General features: G+C 40.2%; 1 protein-coding gene across 5 annotated transcripts in view; it reads right to left on the bottom strand.

The window, feature by feature from the left end:
* TMEM63B (transmembrane protein 63B) overlaps positions 1-23,541 on the bottom strand; it is a 102,629-nt gene that overhangs the window by 36,563 nt on the left and 42,525 nt on the right. For 4 of the 5 annotated variants that reach the window (XR_014028295.1, XR_014028296.1, XR_014028297.1 and 1 more), the window contains exons 2-3: positions 4,933-5,134; positions 3,218-3,301 (exon numbers count right to left, since the gene is read on the bottom strand). Coding sequence is in view for 2 of the 5 variants with exons in the window: in XM_081342125.1 (XP_081198251.1) it covers positions 3,218-3,301; positions 4,933-5,112 (264 nt within the window). In the remaining 3 variants the exon portion in view is untranslated. The remainder of the gene's footprint in view (positions 1-3,217; positions 3,302-4,932; positions 5,135-23,541) is intronic. The other variant, XM_081342126.1, reaches the window with a different exon arrangement.

The following is a 23,541-nucleotide window of genomic DNA, read 5'->3' as shown; positions in this document are numbered from 1 at the left end:
TAACTCACACCCTGGTCGGTACCTCTTTACTACCCTACATCGGGTAGGAGATACAAGAGTATAGCAAGCTGTACCAACAGGCTGAAGAACAGCTTCTATCCATGAGCTGCCAGGCTCCTGAACAGGAAATAACTCTATGTATGATTGACTTGCGAGGCCGGTGTGTTGTGCAATTAGCTCACATGGTGTAACAAGATGGTGGGTTTGTTGTCACTGTGAGTTGTTGGGGGGGGGGGCACGAAGGGAGGCTCAGACAATCTCACTGTACACATGTTGTACTTTGATAATAAAGGTTCATTCATTCCCCTTTAGAAATACTGTCATCCCAGGAGAAAATAAAGTTTATATACACATAACAATGTTTCTTCACATTCATTTGCTGGGGCTGGAATTTTTTCTTTTTAAAAACTCTTTAAAATTCTCTCTTCCAGAACTACACACACACACACACACACACACACACACACACACACACACACACACCACACACATTTCCACGAAAGTAAAACCCGGTCTTATATTATTTTTGCCCCCAAAAGTGGTATTAGGTCTTACTTTCAGGTGGTGTCTTATATTTTCTGTGACACCTGTCTCACCTCACGGTGGTGGCACCAACAGCCCCATCCAGCAGGAGCCCACATGGCTACTGGCCCACTTCTGCTGCGGCCACTTGTGGCAGGAGGCCGCGCAGCACATTGCACCGCTGTTGTCACAACGAGGCGAGCCAGGTGGGGGAAGGGTGGAGCTGGTCCACGTGCCCCGCACCCACTTCCTTCACCCCCACCCCCAGTCAGGCCATTCCTTGCTCCCTTTCACTCCCCTCCTTAGCCGGACTGCCATGCTACCATAAAAGCATTTCCTTCCACTTTTCCTGCTGTGGCAATGGCTGCTGGTGTTGTCTTCCTGAGAGGAGGGCGTGGTGACTGGTTGGCAATGCCGTCCACTCAGTAACTGCACTTCTCCTCAGCTCCAGGAAGCTTGTGCAATGGAAACTTGATGGTGAAGGCCGTGGGGAGGGGGGTTGCTGAGGAAGTTGCTACTGGTAACCGAGCCGGGGAAACAGACCAGGTGGGGGAAGCTGCCGCTGCCCTGAGGCTTGGCAGATCCCTCCCCCCAATCAGCCCTGACTCCCCCTCTCCAGCCAGCCACCATCCCCTGACCTAATCCTTGCACTCTTCTCCTCAGCGGGGGCAGCCTAAGGGACCTGAGCAAGCTGCTGGCAGCGCCGGCCCGAGGCATGGTGGTGAGGGAGAAGATTTTTGCTGCCAGACTCTTTAACTTCTTAAAAGTTTTCTTGATGCAGAATGCATATTCTTCCCTTTCTGAATCACGTTAAACAGTCTGGTTGCAAAAATCCAATAGCGGAGAAAAAGTCCCAGTCTCATGCAAGGGGAATCTGCACCACCTGCCTCCCCCTCCCTTCTGTGCCTCAGGTTGGTGCCACCAGCAGCTCGTGCAGGTCCATTAGGCTCCTGCCATCACCCAGACACCTGGCCCGCCCAGCACAAAGGAGGCAAAATGGCCGGCTAGCAAGGCTTGCGTAGAGGTGGTAGAGCACGCACACGCCGAGCAAGCCAAAGGCCACCCCAAGTGGGGAAAGCTGGATCCCCATTGGCGCCATGGCCCCCCAGTCCCAGCCAGGATTGCGTGCCTCTTCCCCCTATCTCTGCTGGGCCTGGGCGGCCATGACGCCGATGGGGATCCGGCTTTCCCCACTCGGGGTGGCCTTTTGCCTGCTGGGTGTGGGAGCGCACCTCTATGTGGGGCTTGATAGCCGGCTGCTTCGTCTCCTTTGTGCTGGGTGGGGCTGCTGCTCTGGGTGGCGGCGGCCTAATGGACCTCCATGAGCTGCTGGCAACAGCAGCTGAGTGTGTGCCCACAGAAATGGCTCTGCGTGCCGCCTGTGGCACGTGTGCCATAGGTTCGCCACTACGGTCCTAGAATTTACTGGAAAATAAATGTCCATTTAACTATTTTTCAGGCTAAGAAAGATATTATCCTAGGGCATTGCATATTTGTTAACATTTTTTCTATATTGTGCATACAATTTGTAAGCAACTTCTCTCTCCCTCTCTGGAATTGTGAATAACCAGGACTTTGAATGACAAACCTCACCAACATTGAAGTTTCATTTGGTAGAAAATGATATGGAGAAGGACTTTATCGGTTAAGCCGAAACATAAAACTATTCGTCCTTTGCACCTTGGTTGTTAATCACTGAAATATTCTGAGTTACTAAGACTTATACGTTTCTCTTGTTAAATTAGATGTAAGAACTGTTTTTAATAACACCTCCCTCACCCTATGATGATGATGCAAATCATTCAGTACAGGGTGTTTTTTTTATCCTTAGTTTTATTGGGGGAAAAACAGCATAAGGTATAATAGAGAATGCAATGACATATGATACAATGCAGTACAATCCAATACAACAAGGGGCCTGGGATAAATATGACAGAACAGGATGCTCTTCTTGAGAATCTGCTTTAGGACAGTAGACTAGAGTTGAAGGAAGTAGATATATAAATGAAGATCAAGAAATTTAAAAAGAATCTTAGATTACGGAAATGGCAAACACATCTGAACTGTTCCCAAAAACCTTACATGAACATGTCCATGTAATTGACAAAGGTCAAGTTCAACTCTAAAGGATCTTCATCTCTGACTAAAATTAAATACAGTGAATATAATGACTCCCTTTTTGTTTAAAATTTTCCAGTTTCCCATTAAAAATTACAATCCAGCAGTTTCTACTAGTAAGGCCATTCAAAACTTTGGAGAAAGTGCAGGCTATGTCTATTCAAATTGGTCTTTAAGAGGACAGATCAGTCTGGACTTCCTACTACACCATAGGCTTATTTTTTTTTTACAACAACCGTGGCTTGTGATACCAACTGGGATTTAGAAAATTGAGCAGGGGTTTCTTAGGAGATCTAATTTCAAGGGCATGCTTTTTCTTTTTTTTCATTTTTAAATTATGAAGCATTTTCCAACTTTGTGATATGAAGCAGAACTCTTTAAAACAAAAGCATCAAGCCATTTGCATGTGCAAGTCTTTGGGGTACCTAAGTAGCTGTCTGAACAGTAAATTCTTGAACTGCTGGTTAGCAAGAAAGTCTGCTTCAGAAATTCCTCCTAACTTCAGTCCAGTTGTTATTTGATCCAAGAAGAGGTTTCTTCATTTCTTAGTTTTGTTTTGTTTTTTAAAAAAAATTACTTGCCTGTCAGCATCAGTTACCAATGCCAGACGTCCATAATCCCAGGCCACTTTGCGCAAAATGGAAAAAACAAACAGCAGTGCCTGTAGAAAGGAAAATAAGGAAATATAAGGCAAAAATGATCGTTTGGCAGTGTCCCCTGCTCAGCCTCTAATGCTACCCCGATTCTGAATCCAAAAATACTCTGCAAAAAATAAATAAATAAATTGCTCCATATTGAAACACAGAACCTCTTCATTGGAAAAGCCAAATTTGCTAAGTCATACCCCAAAAGACGCTTATGCAGATTGCATAAAAGACAACATGTATGTACATCTGGCCTGCTAACTGCAGACTCTAATAAAGGATACAGACCATTTTTTTATTATTCTACTGGGTCAGTAGTGCTTCAACCATTGGCAGCAAGCAAAAGATTTTTTTCAGGTAACTTCAAGGATTTCAGACCTTGTGTTTGCAGATTAAGACTTATAAATGTCCCACATCTGCAACTATTTCTGGTACTCAGAAAGCAGAATTATGATGCCTGATGTGACATCATATTCCCCTCCAGTTTTCAATAATGGAACCTTCTCCCATGGATGTAGAATAGGACTTGACTTTGGAGCTTTCTGGATTTTGCTGAAGTACAATTCTGAGCAGCTTCAACCAGCATGTGGGCAGCTGGAGGCCATGGTTTAGCCACATCTGAACGACCACAGGTTCCCTATTCCTTTGGCAGGGCATATAAACTTAGATTTAACCTACTTTCAGTGTATACAAGACAGCCCAGATTCTTTTTTAAAACAATTTTTCAGAATGCTTTAAAACAAAGTAAGATCTGAGGAGGTAGGTGCAAAGGATGGCTTACACCCCCCACCCCTGCTCCTCCAGATATCTAGGGCTTCAGATCAGTTACTTCTGCCACCAACGATGAACTTCAAGTGGCAGAGCTGGAAATAACCTTAACCAGATACTTTTTGAGAGATGGACCACTACATGTTAGGATTGTCTAGGCTGGCAAAATCAGGGGAATCAATCATAATTAGAAACCTTTATCAGAATGCAGCAGCATGGATGCTGGGTGGCACATTCTAGAGGTACAAGCCACCACATTCTGATAAGGAGTCTAGTTCAATCATCATTCCCCTCACCTGTTTTGAAATAGCTACAAAGTTTGCCAATTCAAGGGACTGAGTTGAGTATAAAGCCTTACATGACTTAGGCTCAAATTACCTGCAGGTTCCCACCTGTTGCATAGCCAAACCCACATTCTTAGATCCTTATTCAGGTCTCACTACAAACACATTTAACATCAACAAAGTCTGCCTTTTTCTGTGACGGATACTAAATGCTGGAATAAATTGCTAATGGGAATGAGGCAGAATTATTTAAGCGGACGGAATATATGTCAATAAATTATTTACATCATCTTAGATCCTTGAGAGCTTCTAGCAATCCGGACAATGTGCTCTTACATTACACATGAGTTGCTGTCCATCTTTTGTCCCACAAAAGACCTTTGTCTGCTTACCCAGGCAAAGCAGGCTGGCACCTTGCAATGGGTGCAAAATTGCAGCGGAGTAACAGAATGAGCATGCCAAAGATCCTAGATAAGAAGCTCTTGTTAAACCAATGTGCTGCCTCTGTATGAGGTCTTGCCGAGATTGTGTGCTTTGAACTGCCTCTGCATGGGATGAGCACCTTTGCAACAACCTAGGGGACAACAGCCACTTACAAGAAAGCACATGAAATCGAGGGCGAGGACAGTAGGCACCCCTCCAAAGGGCAATCCCTGCAGTACAGTACTGCGGATGCGCGCACTGTAGCAGTAATCCTTGGTGCTGCTGTTGTTGCAGCTGGAGGACCTGCAGGTAGTCCCTGCAGAGCCCAGGGTGACGATCACAAAGGGAAGCATCTCTATTGCTTCATCGTTTTACCTGCGGAAGAAGGAAAAGAAGTTGGTTAGAAGCAAAGGGGGAAAATGCCAGCCTAAGTGGCAGATTATTTGGACAACCAAGCAGGATATGGAACGACTAGTTTCCTTTTGACAACTTACCCCTCCAGGAATCATTGCCTGAAAAAATGTGAGTTTGCTTAACTGCCCAAGACTGAAAACAAGACTGAAGGATACTCTTTTTGATGAGATGCCATGCAGATATAACCCCACACAATTTCCTATGTTTAGAAACATCTAAGAATAATAAGAATAAGATAACCTTTATTGTCATTTTTTACTGAGGGCACACTGGCACACATTAAAAATGGAATTCTGTTGCTTGCTCTCAAAAGTATACACATACACAACACTTATAAACATGCTATATACAACATATGTATATACCTCCACCTTTACATATAAGTAAAGGTAAAGGTTCCCCCGCACAGGCGTGCTAGTCGTTTCCGACTCTAGGGGCCGGTGCTCATCTCCGTTTCAAAGCCAAAGAGCCAGCGTTTGTCCGAGGACGTCTCCGTGGTCATGTGGCCGGCATGACTAGACGCCAAAGGCGCACGGAATGCTGTTACCTTCCCACCGTAGTGGTCCCTATTTTTCTACTTGCAGTTTTACATGATTTCGAACTGCTAGGTTGGCAGAAGCTGGGACGAGTAACAGGTGCTCACTCTGTTACATGGCACTCGGGATTCGACCCGCCAAACTGCCGACCTTCTGATCGACAAGCTCAGCGTCCTAACCCACTGAGCCACCGCGTCCCTTACATATAAATATAAATACATATAAATATTAATCACTGTCCATCTTGAATACATAGCGGAGACCATATAAAGAGTACCTGCCTATGTACTATTTTTAATGTAATTTTGAAGAAAAAATTAAGAACAATAATAAGAATACAAAGTAAAATAAAACAGAGAAAAAGAAATAATACGCTAAAAGTGCAATATGAAAAAAGGAAAAGAAAATAGAAAAATGAGAAAGATAGAAAGATAGAAAGGAGTATAAAAAAGGAGGTTCCGATATACTTCATAGCAGTTGATAAGTACAATTATACTTTAACCTCTTTCTCTAAAGTTACATCATGATTGCCTTCTAAATCTATACTCTTGAACCATGAAAACCATAAATCACATTATTTTATTTTATTTCATTTTTATGCAAAAAGTTCATAAGAGGTTTCTGGTCACCAGTGGAAACTGTAGATAGTTGTCTTTTCTCTAATCAAAGAAGTCAGTTTGTCCATCTCAACAAATTCTGTCAATTTCACCAAACCACTTTTCCATGGTGAATAATGCTGAATCTTCCCATCTTTGCACATGTTGCAGCAGTCATCTTATATTGAAATACTCTTCCATGGCTTTTTTTTTCTGTTTGTCCTTCAGTTTTAAAAGAAAAAAGTTCTTCTTTTGTATCCTTTTTTTTATTCCTACACATCCTTCTTCCATTTTCTTTTTAAAAGCATTCAAACTATTGGCAACAGTTGTAGTCAGCTTTTTATCATTTCCTCAAACAATTTCTTCAATATGGTGAAATGCCCTTAACTGTAATTTGTTCTCTCTTCCCAATTTTTCTGTTTCTCTTCTTGCCATTATGATAAAGTGAACATATATGAAGTATTAGGGTGAAAGTAAAAAAAACAGGCTTCTCCTTTTTTGTTTTGTGTTTTTCTGCCTTAAATATTTAATCCCAGTTAGCGCTCCACAGTTTGGCTCAAATTACCCTTATCTTCTTATTTTGTACCAATTATATACTTTGTTTAATAGTAAACAATCAGCATTCCCAACAAGATCCAGTCTGTCTAATTAATTCTAATGTTTTTCAAAGGCACTTTTGTCAGGAAAAAAATTGTTTTGTTTTCTAAAATCACTGTGCCCTTTATCCATTTAAAACGTCCTTGAATCTGGATCTTGTTCTGCTTTTTCTTTTTAAATGAAACTCTTTTAAGAGTTTAATTTAAAGTCTTTTTAGTCTTCTTAATTTTAAAATTAATTAATTTTATCCAAAGTTGTTTGTGAAAGTGAGGTTTTTGCTGGTCATATGTCGATAAAAAGTGCCCAGCAGATATGGGTGCGTTGACATTCCCTCAATTCCAGAGCCACTCAAATCACAATCAACCACAAAAACTTCAATTCCTGTAGTATCCTTGCAAAGGTATCCAGAGTGCAAGTGGGGGAGATTCCCCAATCTCCCATTTCTCCAGAAAGACTTTTTACCAGCCAGAATTTGTCTGCTGGCTGCCGGATTTCATCACGGTCCTGTCCAAACTACGGGAGTCATTCACAGAGACATCTAATCTGCCACAGGTCCTCACCCAAAAGCAACTGAATTTCTGCCTATATTTTGATACGGGTGGTGAAGTTTCATCTTTTTTATCTGTACTACAATGAAATAAGTCCTTTTAATCCCTGGAGGTTTCATGTACTTCAAGGACTCACTGAAATTTCATCAGGTCATACAGGAACTTTCAATGCTAACAAGGCTGGCTGGATGAGCACAACATTCATTCTGTCCAACTGATCATAAATATAGGGTCACAGCCTATTCTTCTGCAGACGTGGATTTGGCACAGGAAAGTTACTAAAGCCAATCCAACTAAGAAAGAAAAGGAAATAGGGAATGTGCTTCTAGTAGGATGCTAAAATATAGTCAGTGTTATGGTTTTTCACAATATGGTACAGAACGTAAGACACAAAGACTGAATCTGTTTTTCCTGCACAAAAATTGTTTTATTGTACAAAACTAAACTCATAATTTATTCCACTCTTTGCATTAATGTAAGTGTAACGGAGATGAGCACCGGCCCCTAGAGTTGGAAATGACTAGCACGCATGTGCGGGGGGGGGGGGAACCTTTACCTTTACCTTTAATACCATTCTATTTCTAGGATTATTTAATCCATACATTTCTACATTCTTTTCTATTCCTACGGTAGCACTATGTTTTCTTAACTACTACTTCTTTTAAATCACCCTTTCCCTCCCAGCTCCTTAGCTCTAGCAGTCAGTCTCACTCCATTTGCATCTGAAAACCCTTTTCACTCCTTTATAGACTTGCCAATGGACTTTTTTCTCCCTCAGCATTCAGTTTGTGGCACTGGTTGGTAGGGCTCTGCACCTGGGTGGTTGCAAGCAATGGGTTTGGTTTGGTTTTAGGCTTGCTTGGGGTTTTCAGACTCTAGATAGACGTTTCTCTCCCTCCTTTCTCTCCCTGCCTCTCAGTGTCTTGCAGCTCAGAGAAATTTCTCTTGCAGAGACATTTGCACACACCCATGCAGAAGCTTGTTTTCAGTTTTTAAAAAAATAAATAAAATAAAACTCTCCAATTAAGGGGAAGGTGGGATTGCTTTAACCCTCCTTCACCGGTAGCACCAAAACTCTGGATCCCAGGAAGAAAACTGCTCACTCAACAAGGTGAGTTCACTCTTCCACAGTCAATGTTGCCAATCCTGATCTAGATTAAATCTGTAAAACCCATTTCCTCAAGCCCAGGGCTGACTTGGTATAGCGAATTGTGTCTAATGTTAAAAGATGAAGTCTGGTTCTTTCAGGTTGCTTTATAAGTCAAAAAACACAAAACACCACCCCACAGCGAACATTGGCAACTGAGTATGCTTCATTATAAAACCTGCAGTGTCATATCACTGGGGTCCCCCCCCCGTTTTCTCTAATTAATTCCTACTGGCTTGAATGAGGCTGACCCACATGGATGAAGGCTGGCAGAAGAATGGTAAACAAAGGGCCATGCAGGATATTGATTGACAGGCAGTGCACATAGAGGGAATCACCATCTGGCTGCCACTCGGGCTTACTTAATAAGAGACATAAAAGATCTGGGAAGAGAGCCATGTTATGAATTAAATTCAAAGATGGGATGCAGAGACAGGGAGAAGGGGGCTGCCGTAGCTCTAGATGGACAAAAAGACAAAAAAACCAAAACAGCAAGGTTGAGATCTGAGAGTGCAAGTAGGATTCAGCACTGCGAGGATCCTTTGAAAAAACAACAACAGTAAGACAAAAGCCTGCACAAATGGATAATCCTGGACAAACTATGAATAGTCTTTTGGAATAAAAAAGAGTTATTCCATCTTACTATAGTAGGGGCTTATAGTGAAAAGATAGCGGTAGATTATCATGGTTTTAAAATGCACAGTGTCCCTTTTCTGGATGTGAGATAAAAAGGAGCTACTACACAGGCAGTGGACTTGGTCGTCTCTTTTTCAACATGGGTACAAAGAACTGAATGATAGGATCTAATTTACACAGAGCAAACAGAATAAAAAAGTAATGAAAAGGATCTATGTTTCAAGTTCGAATGAGTGAGTTAGGGGGGAAAGAAACTCCATTTCTGGATGTGTTGAGAGCATGGACCCCAGAGAATCCTGACAGTGTGGCCAACTGGAGGAGTTTGCATTAAACATGTTTGAGCTGATCATTTGAAATTTGTGTCCTAAGTGCTATTGCTATTGCCTCTGAAAACAAATAGGCAGCACCACACAAGCATAGTCTATTCTGCTTCAATTTCTTCAAAAAGCTTCTACAGTGAAGATTGTTCTCTCCCTCTTCTTACCAGACTCCCATTAGGACCATTCAACTCAAAACAGAGTCACAAACCACCCATTTTAGATTGTGAACTAGCCACTTTTGTCTGAATATTAGGGAATGTTTAAAGGAAGAGGAAGAAGCTGGCTAGGATGTCTTTGGGCCAGCCACTCTCTCTCAGCCCAACTTTACAGGGTTGTTATGGGGAAAGCTGGAGGAGGAAGGAGTATGTATGTATGTATTAGGTATGTTCCCTACCTTGAGTTATGCATAAAATAATGAAAGTGAGATAAATAAAATAAGTAAAAGTATAGTTTTTATAAGTCCCATAAAATAAAACTCAGAGAGTCAGCTTGCTGTAGTAGTTAAAGCATCAAGCTAGAAGCTGAGAGACCATGAGTTCTAGTCTCCCCATAAGGCAGGGGTGTCAAACTCAATTTCACTGAGGGCCGCATCAGCATTGCGATTGCCCTCAGGGGGCCGGGTGGGTATGGCCAGGGTGGGCGTGGCCTACTGGGTGGGCGTGGCTAGAGTGCGTAAGGCCTACTGGGTGGGCATGGCCAGCTCTACATCGTTCGCATCAAGGGTGCCTATGGGGGCCTGGGCAGGAGTGGGACAGATCTGAGGGTCTCTGGCAGAAAGAGGGTCTTTGGGCCAGGGCCAAGGCAGTGGGGGCCGTTCCCTCAACTGTTTCCAGGATGGCTTCGCGGGCCGCATGAAAGCACTTTGCGGGCCGGATCTGGCCCCCGGGCCTTGTGTTTGACATGTCTGCCATAAGGGAACTTGGTGACATCTGTACTGTCTGTAACTAAACGGTCCTAAATTGGAAAAGAAGTGACCAAGATTGTTAATGTCATCTTATTTAACTAATTTATATACAGAATATGTAATGAAAATGCTGGACTAGAATAAATAGGAACTGGAAAAAATCAGTAACAAAGATCATATGCTGATGATCTGATGATACCATTTTGATGTCTGGAAACAAGGAAAACCTTGTATTGAACCCCAAACCTGATCTGCTACTGAATATTAAAGAAAACTAAAATTACACAGATAGGCAATACCGTTCCCAGAGAAGATTGGTGGAGAACAAGTTGAAGTAGTTACAAACTTCATATTCCTATGTTCAACAATTCATAGAGACAGTGATTGTAGTGATGAAATAGTCACAAGCTACTTGTGAGAAAATTATGACGTATCTGGACAAAATATCAAAGTGCAGAAATATCATGCTGACATTGTACTTGCTGTCAAAGCTATAGTATTCCTAGCTAAAACATTTGGCTGTGAAAGGTGGCCCATGTGAAAGGATGGAGAGATAAAAATAGATACCTCTGAATTATGGTGCTGGATAAAGTTGTTGAGAATAGCTTGGACCACCAGAAGAACAATCAGTGGAATTCTGGATGAAATACAAGTTGTCCTTGATTTACAACAGTTCATTTAGTGACCATTCAAAATTACAACGGCAGTGAAAAAAGTGACTGATGACCTTTTTTCACAGTTAGGACCTTTGCAGCATCCCCATGTGATCAAAATTCAGATGCTTGGCAACTGGTGCACACTTACAACTGTTGCTGTGCCCCAAGGTCATGTGATAACCTTTTGCAACCTTCTGACAAGCAAAGTCAATGGGGAAGCCAGATACACTTAACAACCAGGTTACTAACTTATCAACTGCAGTGATTCACTTAAGAACTGTGGCAAGGAAGGTCATAAAATGGGGCAAAACTCACTTAACAAATGTCTCACTTAACAACAGAAATGTTGGAGTCAATTGTGGTCATTAAGTCAAGGACTACCTGTAAAACTAGACTTCTTATTGGAACCATTAATTATGAAGTTAAAGATATTTTGGACATCTAATGCAAAGGAAGAAGTCACTGGAGAAGTGCCTGATGCTGGAAGAATGTGAAGGCATTCAAAAGAAGCGGATAGATGACAAGGTGGTTAGATACCATCACTCATGATGCAAGCATAAACTTACAAGAACTCAAAGAATTAATGATAGAAAATTCTGGCATACTGTTGGATCATGAAAAGTTGGAAGCAATTGACACTAACTCTGAATGCAATGCTTTTTAATGAAATAATAATAATAATAATAATAATAATAATAATAATAATAATAATAATAATAATAATAATAATAATAATAATAATAATAATAATAATGTTGGAAGGGACCATTTCAGACAAATGGCTGTCCAGTCTCTTCTTAAAAACTTCCAGTGTTGGAGCATTCACCACTTCTGGAGGCAGGTTGTTCCACTGGTTAATTGTTCTAACTGTCAGGAAGTTTCTCCTTAGTTCTAGGTTGCTTCTCTCCTTGACTAGTTTCCATCCATTGCTTCTTGTCCTGCTTTCAGGTGCTTTGGAGAATAGCTTGACTCCCTCTTCTTTGTGGCAGCCCTTAAGATATTGGAACACTGCCATCATGTCCCACCTCGTCCTTCTCTTCATTAAACTACACATACCCAATTCCAGCAACCGTTTCCTATATGTTTTAGCCTCCAGTCCCCCAATCATCTTTGTTGCTCTTCTCTGTACTCTTTCTAGAGTCTCGACATCTTTTTTACATCGTGGTGACCAAAACTGGATGCAGTATTCCAGGTGTGGCCTTACCAAGGCATTGTAAAGTGGTATTAGTACTTCACGTGATCTTGATTCTATCCCTCTGTTAATGCAGCCTAGCACTGTGTTGGCTTTTTTATTAATGCTACATAATGTATAATAATATAATCAATAGAGTTCTATGTATGCTACTTCTACAGCATGCAAAGTGTAAGAAATACAGTACATTATTATGGAGTGATAAAAACCAGCCACTCTCCTCATTTGCACAATATTTTATTTGTCAATTTCATATACAAGAAACAAGGAGAGAAATATCTATACAATTACTGACATATACAAAGAAATCAAGTTTCTTCCAAAGCCTCTTAATGTATCCTCTGGATATATTAATTATCAGAATCATTATCCTCTAATGATTCTGACCTTAAAAATCAGACAATCTAGTGCAAAGCATGTCCTGGGTTTTGCTTAGCCAGTTTTGAATAGAGAAATCTTTCCAGTGAAATATTACTCCTGCCATAGCAACCAAAGTCAACATTTGCGTCACAAATGACTCTGCAATTATTTAACACCGTCTACTGATTCCAATCTATAGGTTCTGCTATAATTTCAGTAATCTCAGGAAATATGCAGATCAAAAAAATGTGCACCACAGTGCAAGATAATCAGCTACCCAAACATGTACTTCCAGCAGCTAGCAAAGTCCCTATACGTGGGACAGGCTGTGTAGCAAAGGCATTCTCACTGAAGGGATCTGTTTCTGCCACTCTTCAGCCCCACCCTGGGAGAGTTCAACAGCTGTAGCATCAACAGGGTCTCATTCAGTCCCCATCTGACCCTCTCAATCAAGGCACAAGCAGGCTGACTCAACCCCCCAGGACAAGTGTTCGCATATGCATCACTTCTGACATTAGAGAGTAGCCAACTATTGTATCATCTTTCCCTCCGAGACCACAAAGGGGTTTCTGTGTTTTTATTATAATTGTTTTAGCCAAATAACCTCCAGGTGAGGGTGATTAGGCTCAGAAAGAAATGCAGCCAGCTTCAAAGTCTGAAGTTGGGCTCTTCCTGAAGGAGCATCACCCAACCCACCAAGCACAAAACCTCCACACCTTTTAAAGATCTCCTTTCGGCACTTTCAACCCCTTTCTGATTTCATTAGCAAACAAGTTGTTGGTATGATTGTCTAGCCAAAAAGAGGGAAAAGGTGCTGTGATTTCAGACCTTGCTCAGGTCCTTCCTGGGTTTTGCAACTCTCGAAAATTTTTTGCACCCCTGCCTTCCCCTGTAAAATGGGAGAAGAAATGACTCCAGGAGAGAGAGAGAAAAAAAAAAAGGGACAAGAAGAGTCACCACCTCTTCCACTTTTGGGGGACAGTACAGTTCTACAATTGCTTGCTTTCAATTATTTGTTTTTGATTTGCTGAGCAGAATATGCCTCTCTTTCCTCAAAGATGTCCTTTAGATGCAGTGCAATGTTTTTATACTGTGAAAGGGCTCTTTTTCCTAGTCCCTCACTCAGGTGTCCCCTATCCTTGGGTGACAGCGAGATGGGTGGCATAAATATACAAAAATAAAAATAAAATAAAATCATCTTCTGTGGAATGAGATTGTGTGAGTGTTACTGCTGAGAATTTCCTATGATTTGTTGAACAGTAGAGCTCTGCTCTCCCCTAAATCTTTCATCTCCTTCCCTCAAATTGCCTGGAACCTACACATGTTCTCAATGTAAAATTCCACATACAGTTGCAAGAAAAAGTATGTGAACCCTTTGGGATTACGTGGAGTTTTGCATGAATTGGCCATAAAATGCGCTCTAAACGTCATGTAATTCACAACAATAGAAAAACACAGTCTGCTTAAAATAATACTACACAAACATTAGCTGTTGTCATGTTTTAATTGAACATAAGATGGAAACATTCACAGTGCAGGGTGGAAAAAGTATGTGAACCTTTGGACTTAATAACTGGTTGACCCTCCTTTGGCAGCAATAACCTCAACCAAATGTTTCCTGTAGTTGCTGATCAGACCTGCACAACGATCTGGAGTAATTTTGGACCACTCCTCTTCACAAAACTGTTTCAGTGTAGCAATATTCTTGGGATGTCTGGTGTGAATCACTCTCTTAAGGTCATGCCACAGCATTTCAATCGGGTTGAGGTCAGGACTCTGACTGGGCCACTCCAGAAGGCGTATTCTGTTCTGTTGAAGCCATTGTTTTGTTGAATTACTTGTATGCTTTGGGTCATTGTCCTGTTGCATCACCCATCCTCTGCGGAGCTTCAGTTGGCGGACAGATGGTCGTACGTTTTCCTGCAAAATGTCCTGATAAACTCTGGAATTCATTTTCCCATCAATGACAACAATCCGTCCAGGCCCTGAGGCAGCAAAGCAGCCCCAAACCATGATGCTCCCTCCACCATGTTTCACAGTGGGGATGAGGTTTTGATGTTGGTGTGCTGTGCCTTTTTTCTCCACACATAGTGTTGTGTGTTTTTCCCAAACAACTCAAATTTGGTTTCATCTGTCCACAGTATATTTTGCCAGTAGTGCTGTGGAACATCCAGGTGCTCTTTTGTAAACTTCAAACGTGCTGCAATATTTTTTTTGGACAGCAATGGCTTCCTCCGTGGTGTCCTCCCATGTACTCTATTCTTGTTTAATGTTTTCCTTATTGTAGATGTGTCAACAAAAATGTTAGCATGTGCCAGAGATTTCTGTAGGTCTTTAGCTGACACTCTAGGATTCTTCTTTACCTCATTAAGCATTATGTGCTGTGCTCTTGCAGTCATTTTTACAGGACAACCACGCCTAGGGAGAGTAGCAACAGTGCTAAACTTTCTCCATTTGTAGACAGTCTGTCTTACCGTGGACACATGAACATCAAGGCTTTTGGAGATACTTTTGTAACCCTTTCCAGCTTCATGCAAGTCAACAATTCTTGATCGTAGGTCTTCTGAGAGCTCTTTTCTGCGAGGCATGGTTCACATCAGACAGTGCTTCTTGAGACCAGTAAACCCAAAACAGGTGTGTGTTTTTAAAGGGCAGGACAGCTGTCAGCAACACATCCAATATCATCACACTGATTGGAGTCAAGGTTGGCTCACTCCTGGCTCCAATTAGCTCTTGGAGAAGTCATTAGGCTAGGGGTTCACATACTTTTTCCACCCTGCACTGTGAATGTTTCCATCTTATGTTCAATTAAAACATGACAACAGCTAATGTTTGTGTAGTATTATTTTAAGCAGACTGTGTTTTTCTATTGTTGTGACTTACATGACGTTTAGAGCGCATTTTATGGCCAATTCACGCAAAACTCCACGTAATCCCAAAGGGTTCACATACTTTTTCTTGCAACTGTAAGATATCGTATTTTATCAAACTGGTGAATAGTAAAATACAAACTACTTTTTCCATGATCCCCCTCCCTTTTTAAAATAGTTATCTGTCCTCGCCAGCAAGGGAGCGAGCGCCAGCTTTGGAACAGTAAAGAACAGCAAAGCTATAATACTTCTCCATTTTGCAGGTGCTAATAAGACACTTCATGAATGTAACTGAAGGGGATGAGTTAGAGTCTAGACAGATGAGCTTGACAGTGAAACATTGCACGAACTGGCAATTTAATAGGAAACAACAGAGGTGAGACTACAGAAGACCGAGCAGGAAAAGAGGATGTATGCTAGCAACTGAATATTTTTTTCATTGAGAGAGATCAGCCGTGTGATAATGAGAGTCAGTGTGAAGAGAACATGTTTTGCCCTGTGTTCTCTCAGAAATCTGATTCTTCAAAAAACAGTATCATTGAGTTCTGACAGACTTTAAAAGATTGTTCCCCAAGCTGTTATTATTACTTAATTCCCTTTTTTAAAAAAATTGTCCCTCTTTATTTTGCCCAGCAATTCTTTTATAGTCTGAAAAAGGATACAAGACTTTTTCACAAAAGCACTGTACTTTCCTTATCCAGAAAGGATAATCTCTTTTTTTCTGTCAAAACTTCTCCTGCTTTCATTCATATTTTCAGATACTTAAAAACAGGTTCTAAAAAGATAAGTAACTGTTCATTGTAATACATACAGGGGCAAAGTAGGAGATTTTTAGGATAAAGCTTAAGACATAATACCATTACGGAATGATGTTGCTGAGAGTAAAATTGCTTTTTATGTTCTATTTGGACACATCCAGTGATGGGAAGTCCTCCACAGCTTTGGGGTAACTGATTTCATGAAGATTTTTTTTTTAAAAATATTAAAATATAAATACATAGCAATTTTTAATATTTAAAATATGTAGCAGAGCATGGTAAACTTGAGATTAAAAGGCTTCACTATCTTAACTATATAATGTATTGTATTGATAGTCCTTTTCCCTAGGGAAAAGACGGCAAATTAGAGGCCTCAAACCTATCTTTGTAGTTTTGTGAGATATTCCAATACTGAACCATTTAGTAACAGGAGTAATTTTCTTTCCAGTTTTCAGCAAGAAAACATGTTATGTTTCCAGTATATATCACCCTCAAAACGAGAAAAATAGGCTGAAAATGCCAAAGTTATCCCAGTAGAAGCCTAAAAGTTTTCTACTTTACCTCTGAAAAACCAAGATGGCATGGTGATATAGTCTGACTTTCCATAAAATCAATGAAAAGTAATCTGGCATTGTCTTATGTTGAGGTTAACTGTTGGTTATCTGCATTTTAAACAGATAGAGGAAGAGGAGGAAGTGGTGTTTTGGGGATCTAATCTATTCCTGTACAGGATTCACGGAAACGGGTATATCCCATTTTACAGCAACCGCTTTGGCTTCTGAATTTGTTTTCTTTGTAAAATTTATTAGCCACCCATCTTACTATAAGGTAACTCTGGGTAGTTTACAATATTAAAAAAATAAAACTGTACAAAACCTATTGATATAAATACAATACTATAAAAATCCAGATAATCAGCCTGGATTCAGAGGATGTTTTGTCTAAAGCTCTAAATAGCTTGTATCCAGGGTGCCTGAAGGACTTATTTTTTCCCTTATGACCGTAGAAATCCTTTACAATCTGCTAAAGAAGCTTTCCTTGGCATCTTGGCAATGTCCAACGCCTTAGTTCCTGGGTTTAGATATATAACCGCATTGCATCTTGCCTACAGAATGGAAGACTTACTTTGGAATATCGTTTGGTTGAAAGGCCACTTGTCCTGTCAGGAACCTGACCTAGCAGTAAGATGGAATACCCATATATCGATCCTTGCTAAGTTACTTTTTATGCTGCTGACTGCTCCTCTTTTATTCATTTTACTATGTTATTGTTCGGTAAATATTTGAAGCCTGGCTTTGTTGTAAGTGTTTGTAAATTTCAAACCTTCCAATAGTACTAATGCAGCAGATCATAAACGCACCAAATGAATTAATGCAAGCAAATTTCACCTGCTACTGTTCGAAGAATGAAAGTGAAACCGGAATGCCTTGCTCACGCAGACAAACAGGTGGTCCTCGACGTACGTCCACAATTGACCCCCAAATTTCTGTTGCTAAGTGAGTTTTGCCCTATTTTACAACATTTCTTGTGACATTTGTTATGTGAATCACTGCTGTTAAGTTAGTAACACGATTGTCAAGTGAATCTACCCTTCCCATTGACTTTGCTTGTCAGGTCACAAAAGGGGATCACATGACCCCAGGATGCTGCAACCATCATAAATATGAACTAGTTATCAAGCATCTGAATTTTGACCTTGTGACCATGGGGATGCTGCAATGGTCATAAGTTTGAAAAATGGTTATAAGTCACTTTTTTCTGTTCTGTTGTAATTTTTGAATGGTCACTAAATGAATGGTTGTAATGGCAGACCATTCTGGGAGAAGAAGCTCTGGGAGATGCATGCTGAATTGTCTACAGAAGGCTTTGACACCAGGCAGGTACTACACAAGGCTGTTTAACTGGGAAGGCCGTGTATTCTAGGGCTGAACTACCATTATGGCAAAACAGCCCAACACACACACACACACACACACACACACACACACACACACACACACACACGTCAATACAGCAACCCAACCATTTAGTTTAAACTGAAAAATGATTAGATCCTCTTTACTTTATTCACATTTAGTTAGAAATCTCACAGTTTGTTCCCTAGTAACCATGTACAGATTTGCAATTTTGTAAGGCATCTGAAGGCTTAATCCTCACATTTGGATAATTGACTTCAATATTTTATGTCAAAAGTCTGGGCTGAACTAGGCAATGCTAGTTTTCTGTGGCCAAATGTTTCAGGAATAAGATTAGAAACGGCTAAGTAGGTTGTTGACCTTCCACCCATCAATTAAATGGCAGTGGAAAACGGCAAAATTCTATGCATTTACCAAGTTCAACCTACACTTCAGATCAAAAAGAGGCAATGACAGTGCTGCATTCAGCCTCTGCACCAAATTATCTATAGCTGTCACAATCTTAGCTATAATGAAATATCTGCAGAGAAAGGGAGAAAAAGTTTGGTTTATCTCATTCCTTCTTTTTCTGGCTTGTATGAGGTACTTAGTGCAGTATTCCTTCCTAGCTAGATCAGGTTTTGAAATCACTGCTAGGGACAATAAACGCAGCTCAGATTTTCATGTTTTAGTGGTAGATGAAACAACTTTAACACCACTCCTGCACAAGCTGCATTGGCTTCCGGTTGCCCTCCGGGTGCAATTCAAGGTGCTGGTAATTACCTTTAAAGCCCTACATGGCTTAGGCCCGGGGTACTTGCGAGACCACCTGCTGCCAATGTCAACCTCCCATCGCCTAGTTCGCTCCCACAGAGTCGGCTTCCTCAGGGTGCCGTCAGCCAGGCAATGCCGGCTGGCAACCCCCAGGGGGAGAGCCTTCTCTGTGGGCGTGCTGACCCTCTGGAATGAACTGCCCCCGGAGCTGCGGACGGCCCCTGACCTTCAATCCTTCCACCGTGACCTGGTTGTTCCAGACGTGGTTGTTCCAACAAGCGGGCCTGGACTGATCATGGTTTTTAAATTTGGTTTTTATCGGCTTAAATTGTCCTTTATTTCTTTATTTATTGTTTCATTCTTTTTTAATCTTTGTATTCTATGTTTTTTAATTTTTTATTGTTGTGAGCCGCCCTGAGTCCTTAGGGAGAAGGGTGGCATATAAATTTAAATTTAAATTTAAATTTAAATTATAATAATAATAATAATAATAATAATTTGATGCAGCTTCTAAAATAGTTGATCTAACTGAAATATAAATCCTTAACAGCAGCATATTTTTATAATATTATAGCATAGTTCCCTCTGGGGATTAAATACTTTCCAATTATTTATCCCCTGAAGTATTTTTCAGATAAATTTAGAAATTGGTGAATTATTGGAACCTCTTCATCCATTTTGATAGAGAATCCTTTTTTAAAATGCATCTACTCCAATAAAAAAAAAGTCTGATACATTCCCAGATTCTGCCATTTTTAAAATGTATTTGCTCAGGTAATTTATTAGTTTTTATTTTTCTATGTACCAATATTTCTTAGGCTTCTACACTATGTGCAACTGAAAATGGGATGTGTTAATATGCAGTACAGAATCACATTTTTCTGTAGAAGTTCCTGAAATAATTTCTTTTGAAGCTCCATTTTCATAACTATTTATTTCAAATGTCATTGTTATGTATGCATACTCAAATAAAAGCAATGTTTTTCTTTAAAAAAATGATTATTACAATCTGTAGTACTGTATTCCCTAATGTTGATGTGACATAGCCACAGTTTTTTGCAAATGTGAGTATCTGTGACCTCATGTCTGTTCAACCTTTCAAATAATCTCTAGAGCAGGCATGTCAAACTTGCGATGTCACACAATGTTGCATGCTATATTGTGACTTTTCCCCCATTGCCGGCAATGGGGTGGGCGCGGTTTTGGTGTGACGCATCCGGCTTGCAGGCTGGTAGTTTGACATGCCTGCTCTAGAATCATATATAACTTGTTGCAAAACTAGTTTTATGTTGCAAGAACAGCAAAATAAAGTACATGGGAGTAAACAACTTAACTGTATTTCATTATTTTGAATTAAATGTAACTTCAATTTAATCAAGATAATTTTTGTTCTTTAATATGGCCTCCAGCTCACCAGATACAGATGAAGCTGAAAAAAGGTGTCTAAAAATAAATTGTGGGATTGCCTCTATGAGCATGTAGTGGTTTGGCTTATGTCCAAGAAAACATTGCAAGAATTGACTTAAATCGAATGAATTTCATCAAACAAAGAAGTATCGGTATCTATAGTCTTGGTAAAAGTTGGCTACTTAGCAATGTAACCATTCAGATACATTAAGTGAGAATGTATAGCTGTCATAATGTATTTGTGTACTTTACTAAATGTGCTTTAATTATGTTAATAATTAACAGGAGATCTGATCAAAGGTGACCATTTGTGTAGAATAAGGTAAATTGATGCAGGTGAGCAACCTCTTTCAGCTGCAATGTCAAAAGGAGCAGCAGACAAATCTATTAACTGAAGTTGAAGCTATTTACAAGAAATCTGGCAGAGAATTATATTTTATACTACTAAACTGTGTGCCAAGAAATACCTGCTACTATTTGTGATCTTAAAGAACTCTTATTTGTAAATTATAGGAAATCAAACTGTGATATGGGTGCCTGTGAAAATTACCCTTTGATGCTCTACAGTATTTCTTTAGGATGAGAATATTACTAAAGCTGAAGTCTGTAGCACAGCTGTGCCTGGAACAGTAGCAGCTGGAATTAAGGTCCCTTGAGGGTCAGGGCACTGAGCTGAAAGAAATCACAAACCTTTTCCTTTCTTGTCCCTGGACTACAGCACCACCCTCAATCATTAACTACCGGTATTTAATACAGTTACTTTCTATACCCTGACACTGTGTAGCCACATCATTCCTAAAATAGAAGGTGTCTTAGCTTGAGGAGGAAAAGATGACAAGAGAAACACATGTTGACAAGTTGCAGGATACCTCAGTGGAGGAAAGATTTCATGTCAAAAGGCCTGCACATAAACAAGCCAGCCACATTCTGGACTAGATGAGATCTACATCAACATGCAACAATTAGTGTCATCCAGGGTGTAGACATTTTACCTGCGAGTGAGATGGAGAGACACGTTAAGACATGTGACTGGCAGAATGTCACAGCTAAAAAGCTACAGAGTTGAAGACTCATCAGTCTGGGGAAATCCCAGAAGTCCACTTGTTGAAATACATTTCTACTTTTCTGGTCTACGGTGCCTGTAGAGAGGATTAATATATTTAAGGAAACAAGGCATAATTTGGTAATAAAATATATTTTAAATTTAGTATTTAGTAGGATGTATATAATTGTTTTCACCATTATAATCCTGAGGTTTCCTTCACTTCAACAGTTATTTAGCTTCAAGCTAAAATTCCAACCAAATCCAAGCAGATTTGGCACAATGTTCACATATAAGTATAATCGTAGTAAAGATCCTGAAAGTTTGCATGTATGAAAACTAAACAACCCAGTCTGAATACTCAGTTGAAAGACAGAAATGGAATAAATATATTGAATAAAACAAATACATTCAGGAACATGATTACTGTCAATTGTAGAGATTACAATGCTAATTTCTCCAGTGGTTAGGATCCAATTAATAAACTATCCACAAAAGAATGAGGAAAACCCCCCCAAATGTGAGTAAGCCGCAATGTGTTTGGGCCACTGTCTCCTTTTAAGAGACCGAATCCATCCCTTCTTTCCATAAAAAAGACCATCCCAAAAATGCTGTGGGACCAGACAGTTCAGACTTTACTATGTCTATATTCACTTATGGACAGTTCAATGCTCCTTCATCATGGGAAACTAGAGGTGCGCTTCTCCAATCACATCTAGTAGCATGTGAATTACTGGAAAACCAGAGGACCTTTCTCTTTCTAGAACAGCACCTTGCTTCTTGCTGGGTGCCAAAACAAAGCAATCGGAACTCACTGATTCTCTGTAACAGTGGATCCAATAGTGTGGTCAATTATGGCTAATTGCTTAGATTAACATAAAAAGTGTTGTGACTCAAGCCATGACAAGCACTCCAAATACTCTGATCCTTAAACCTGGAGAAACTTTACAAGATGTTATCATGTTGGTTGTAATCATTTTCAAAATATCGAAGAGTTCTAGATCTTCACCTCTTGCAAGCACTATTAGACTAGGCTGCCAAAGAAGAAGGCAAATGCAGCCTGGTTGTTTCGAGTTCATTCTAACCTTTTACTGTTTAGAACTCAAAGTTTTTCCACAATGGTCTAAATAACTCCAAATCTCAAACGTGAAATATTGTGTACAGGTTTGGCTTCCTGATCCTCCTTTATTCGTCTTCTAACAGTCTTGACAGTCAATGCTTATTCATTAAATATGTATGCTGCCTTTATTTTCTATGACTCAGAGCTGTGTATATAATGCTCCTACCTCCTACTTTTCCCACAACAACAACCCTGTTAGGTAGGTTGTGCTGAGATAGTGTCTGGCCCAAAATCATTCAACCATCTTCTGTGCTTACAGATTAGAACTCTTGACCTCCCTATTTCTAGTCCAGCAGTTTAGCTACTACATGAGCTTCCCTAGATACTTTCCTGCATTTGATGTATTTAAATGTGCTTCTTTAAATTATGGATTTAATTATGCTTTTCAAAATCCATTTCTATATTCCCATACTGACTCACTGCACATACTTTGTTCTCTTTATTTGGGCATTGCTTCCATTTTTTAAAGAGTCTTCATGGTTTTCTCCTTAATTACCTCCTTGTCTGTTCTTTGATAGTGATAGCTCTAGGTCAAGCTACAAAGGCTGAATATAAAGTAATGTCTCCACTGTTGTAAGTCACCAACAAATGGCAGTATTGATGTGCTTGAAGCTCTGACATGTTCTTTAGCATCTGTTCTTTCACTTCAGTTGGCAGGAAGTTGCTGTGAGAAAAGGTTGTATTATCATCCTTTGTGAAACAGAAGCCTGCAGTGAGTACTCTTCAGTGTCCTTTAAGTAATTGAATTTTTGATTGCTGATGGGAGTCCCCCCAGTTGAAATTCACTGCTGAATGTAGATTACTTACGGTGATGACTGTGTTGACATAGGTGAGTCATTGGACCAAAACATGTAAAAATGGTGAACAGAAAGAGCTGATTTGTGCGATCAAGACTGATGAATGACCCGTGACAGCAACTGAGTTTCAAATGAGAAAGGTGGATGAACTTATTAAGGACAATTGATGGTGCACTCAAAGGGAAATTGATGTTAGGTTTTGCATTTCACAGG

The sequence above is a fragment of the Vipera berus genome (genome assembly GCF_964194415.1).
Source record: "Vipera berus genome assembly, chromosome: 1".
Taxonomy (NCBI): Eukaryota; Metazoa; Chordata; class Lepidosauria; order Squamata; family Viperidae; genus Vipera; species Vipera berus.
The sequence above is the reverse complement of the archived record's forward strand: the minus strand, read 5'-3'. Positions and strand labels throughout refer to the sequence as shown.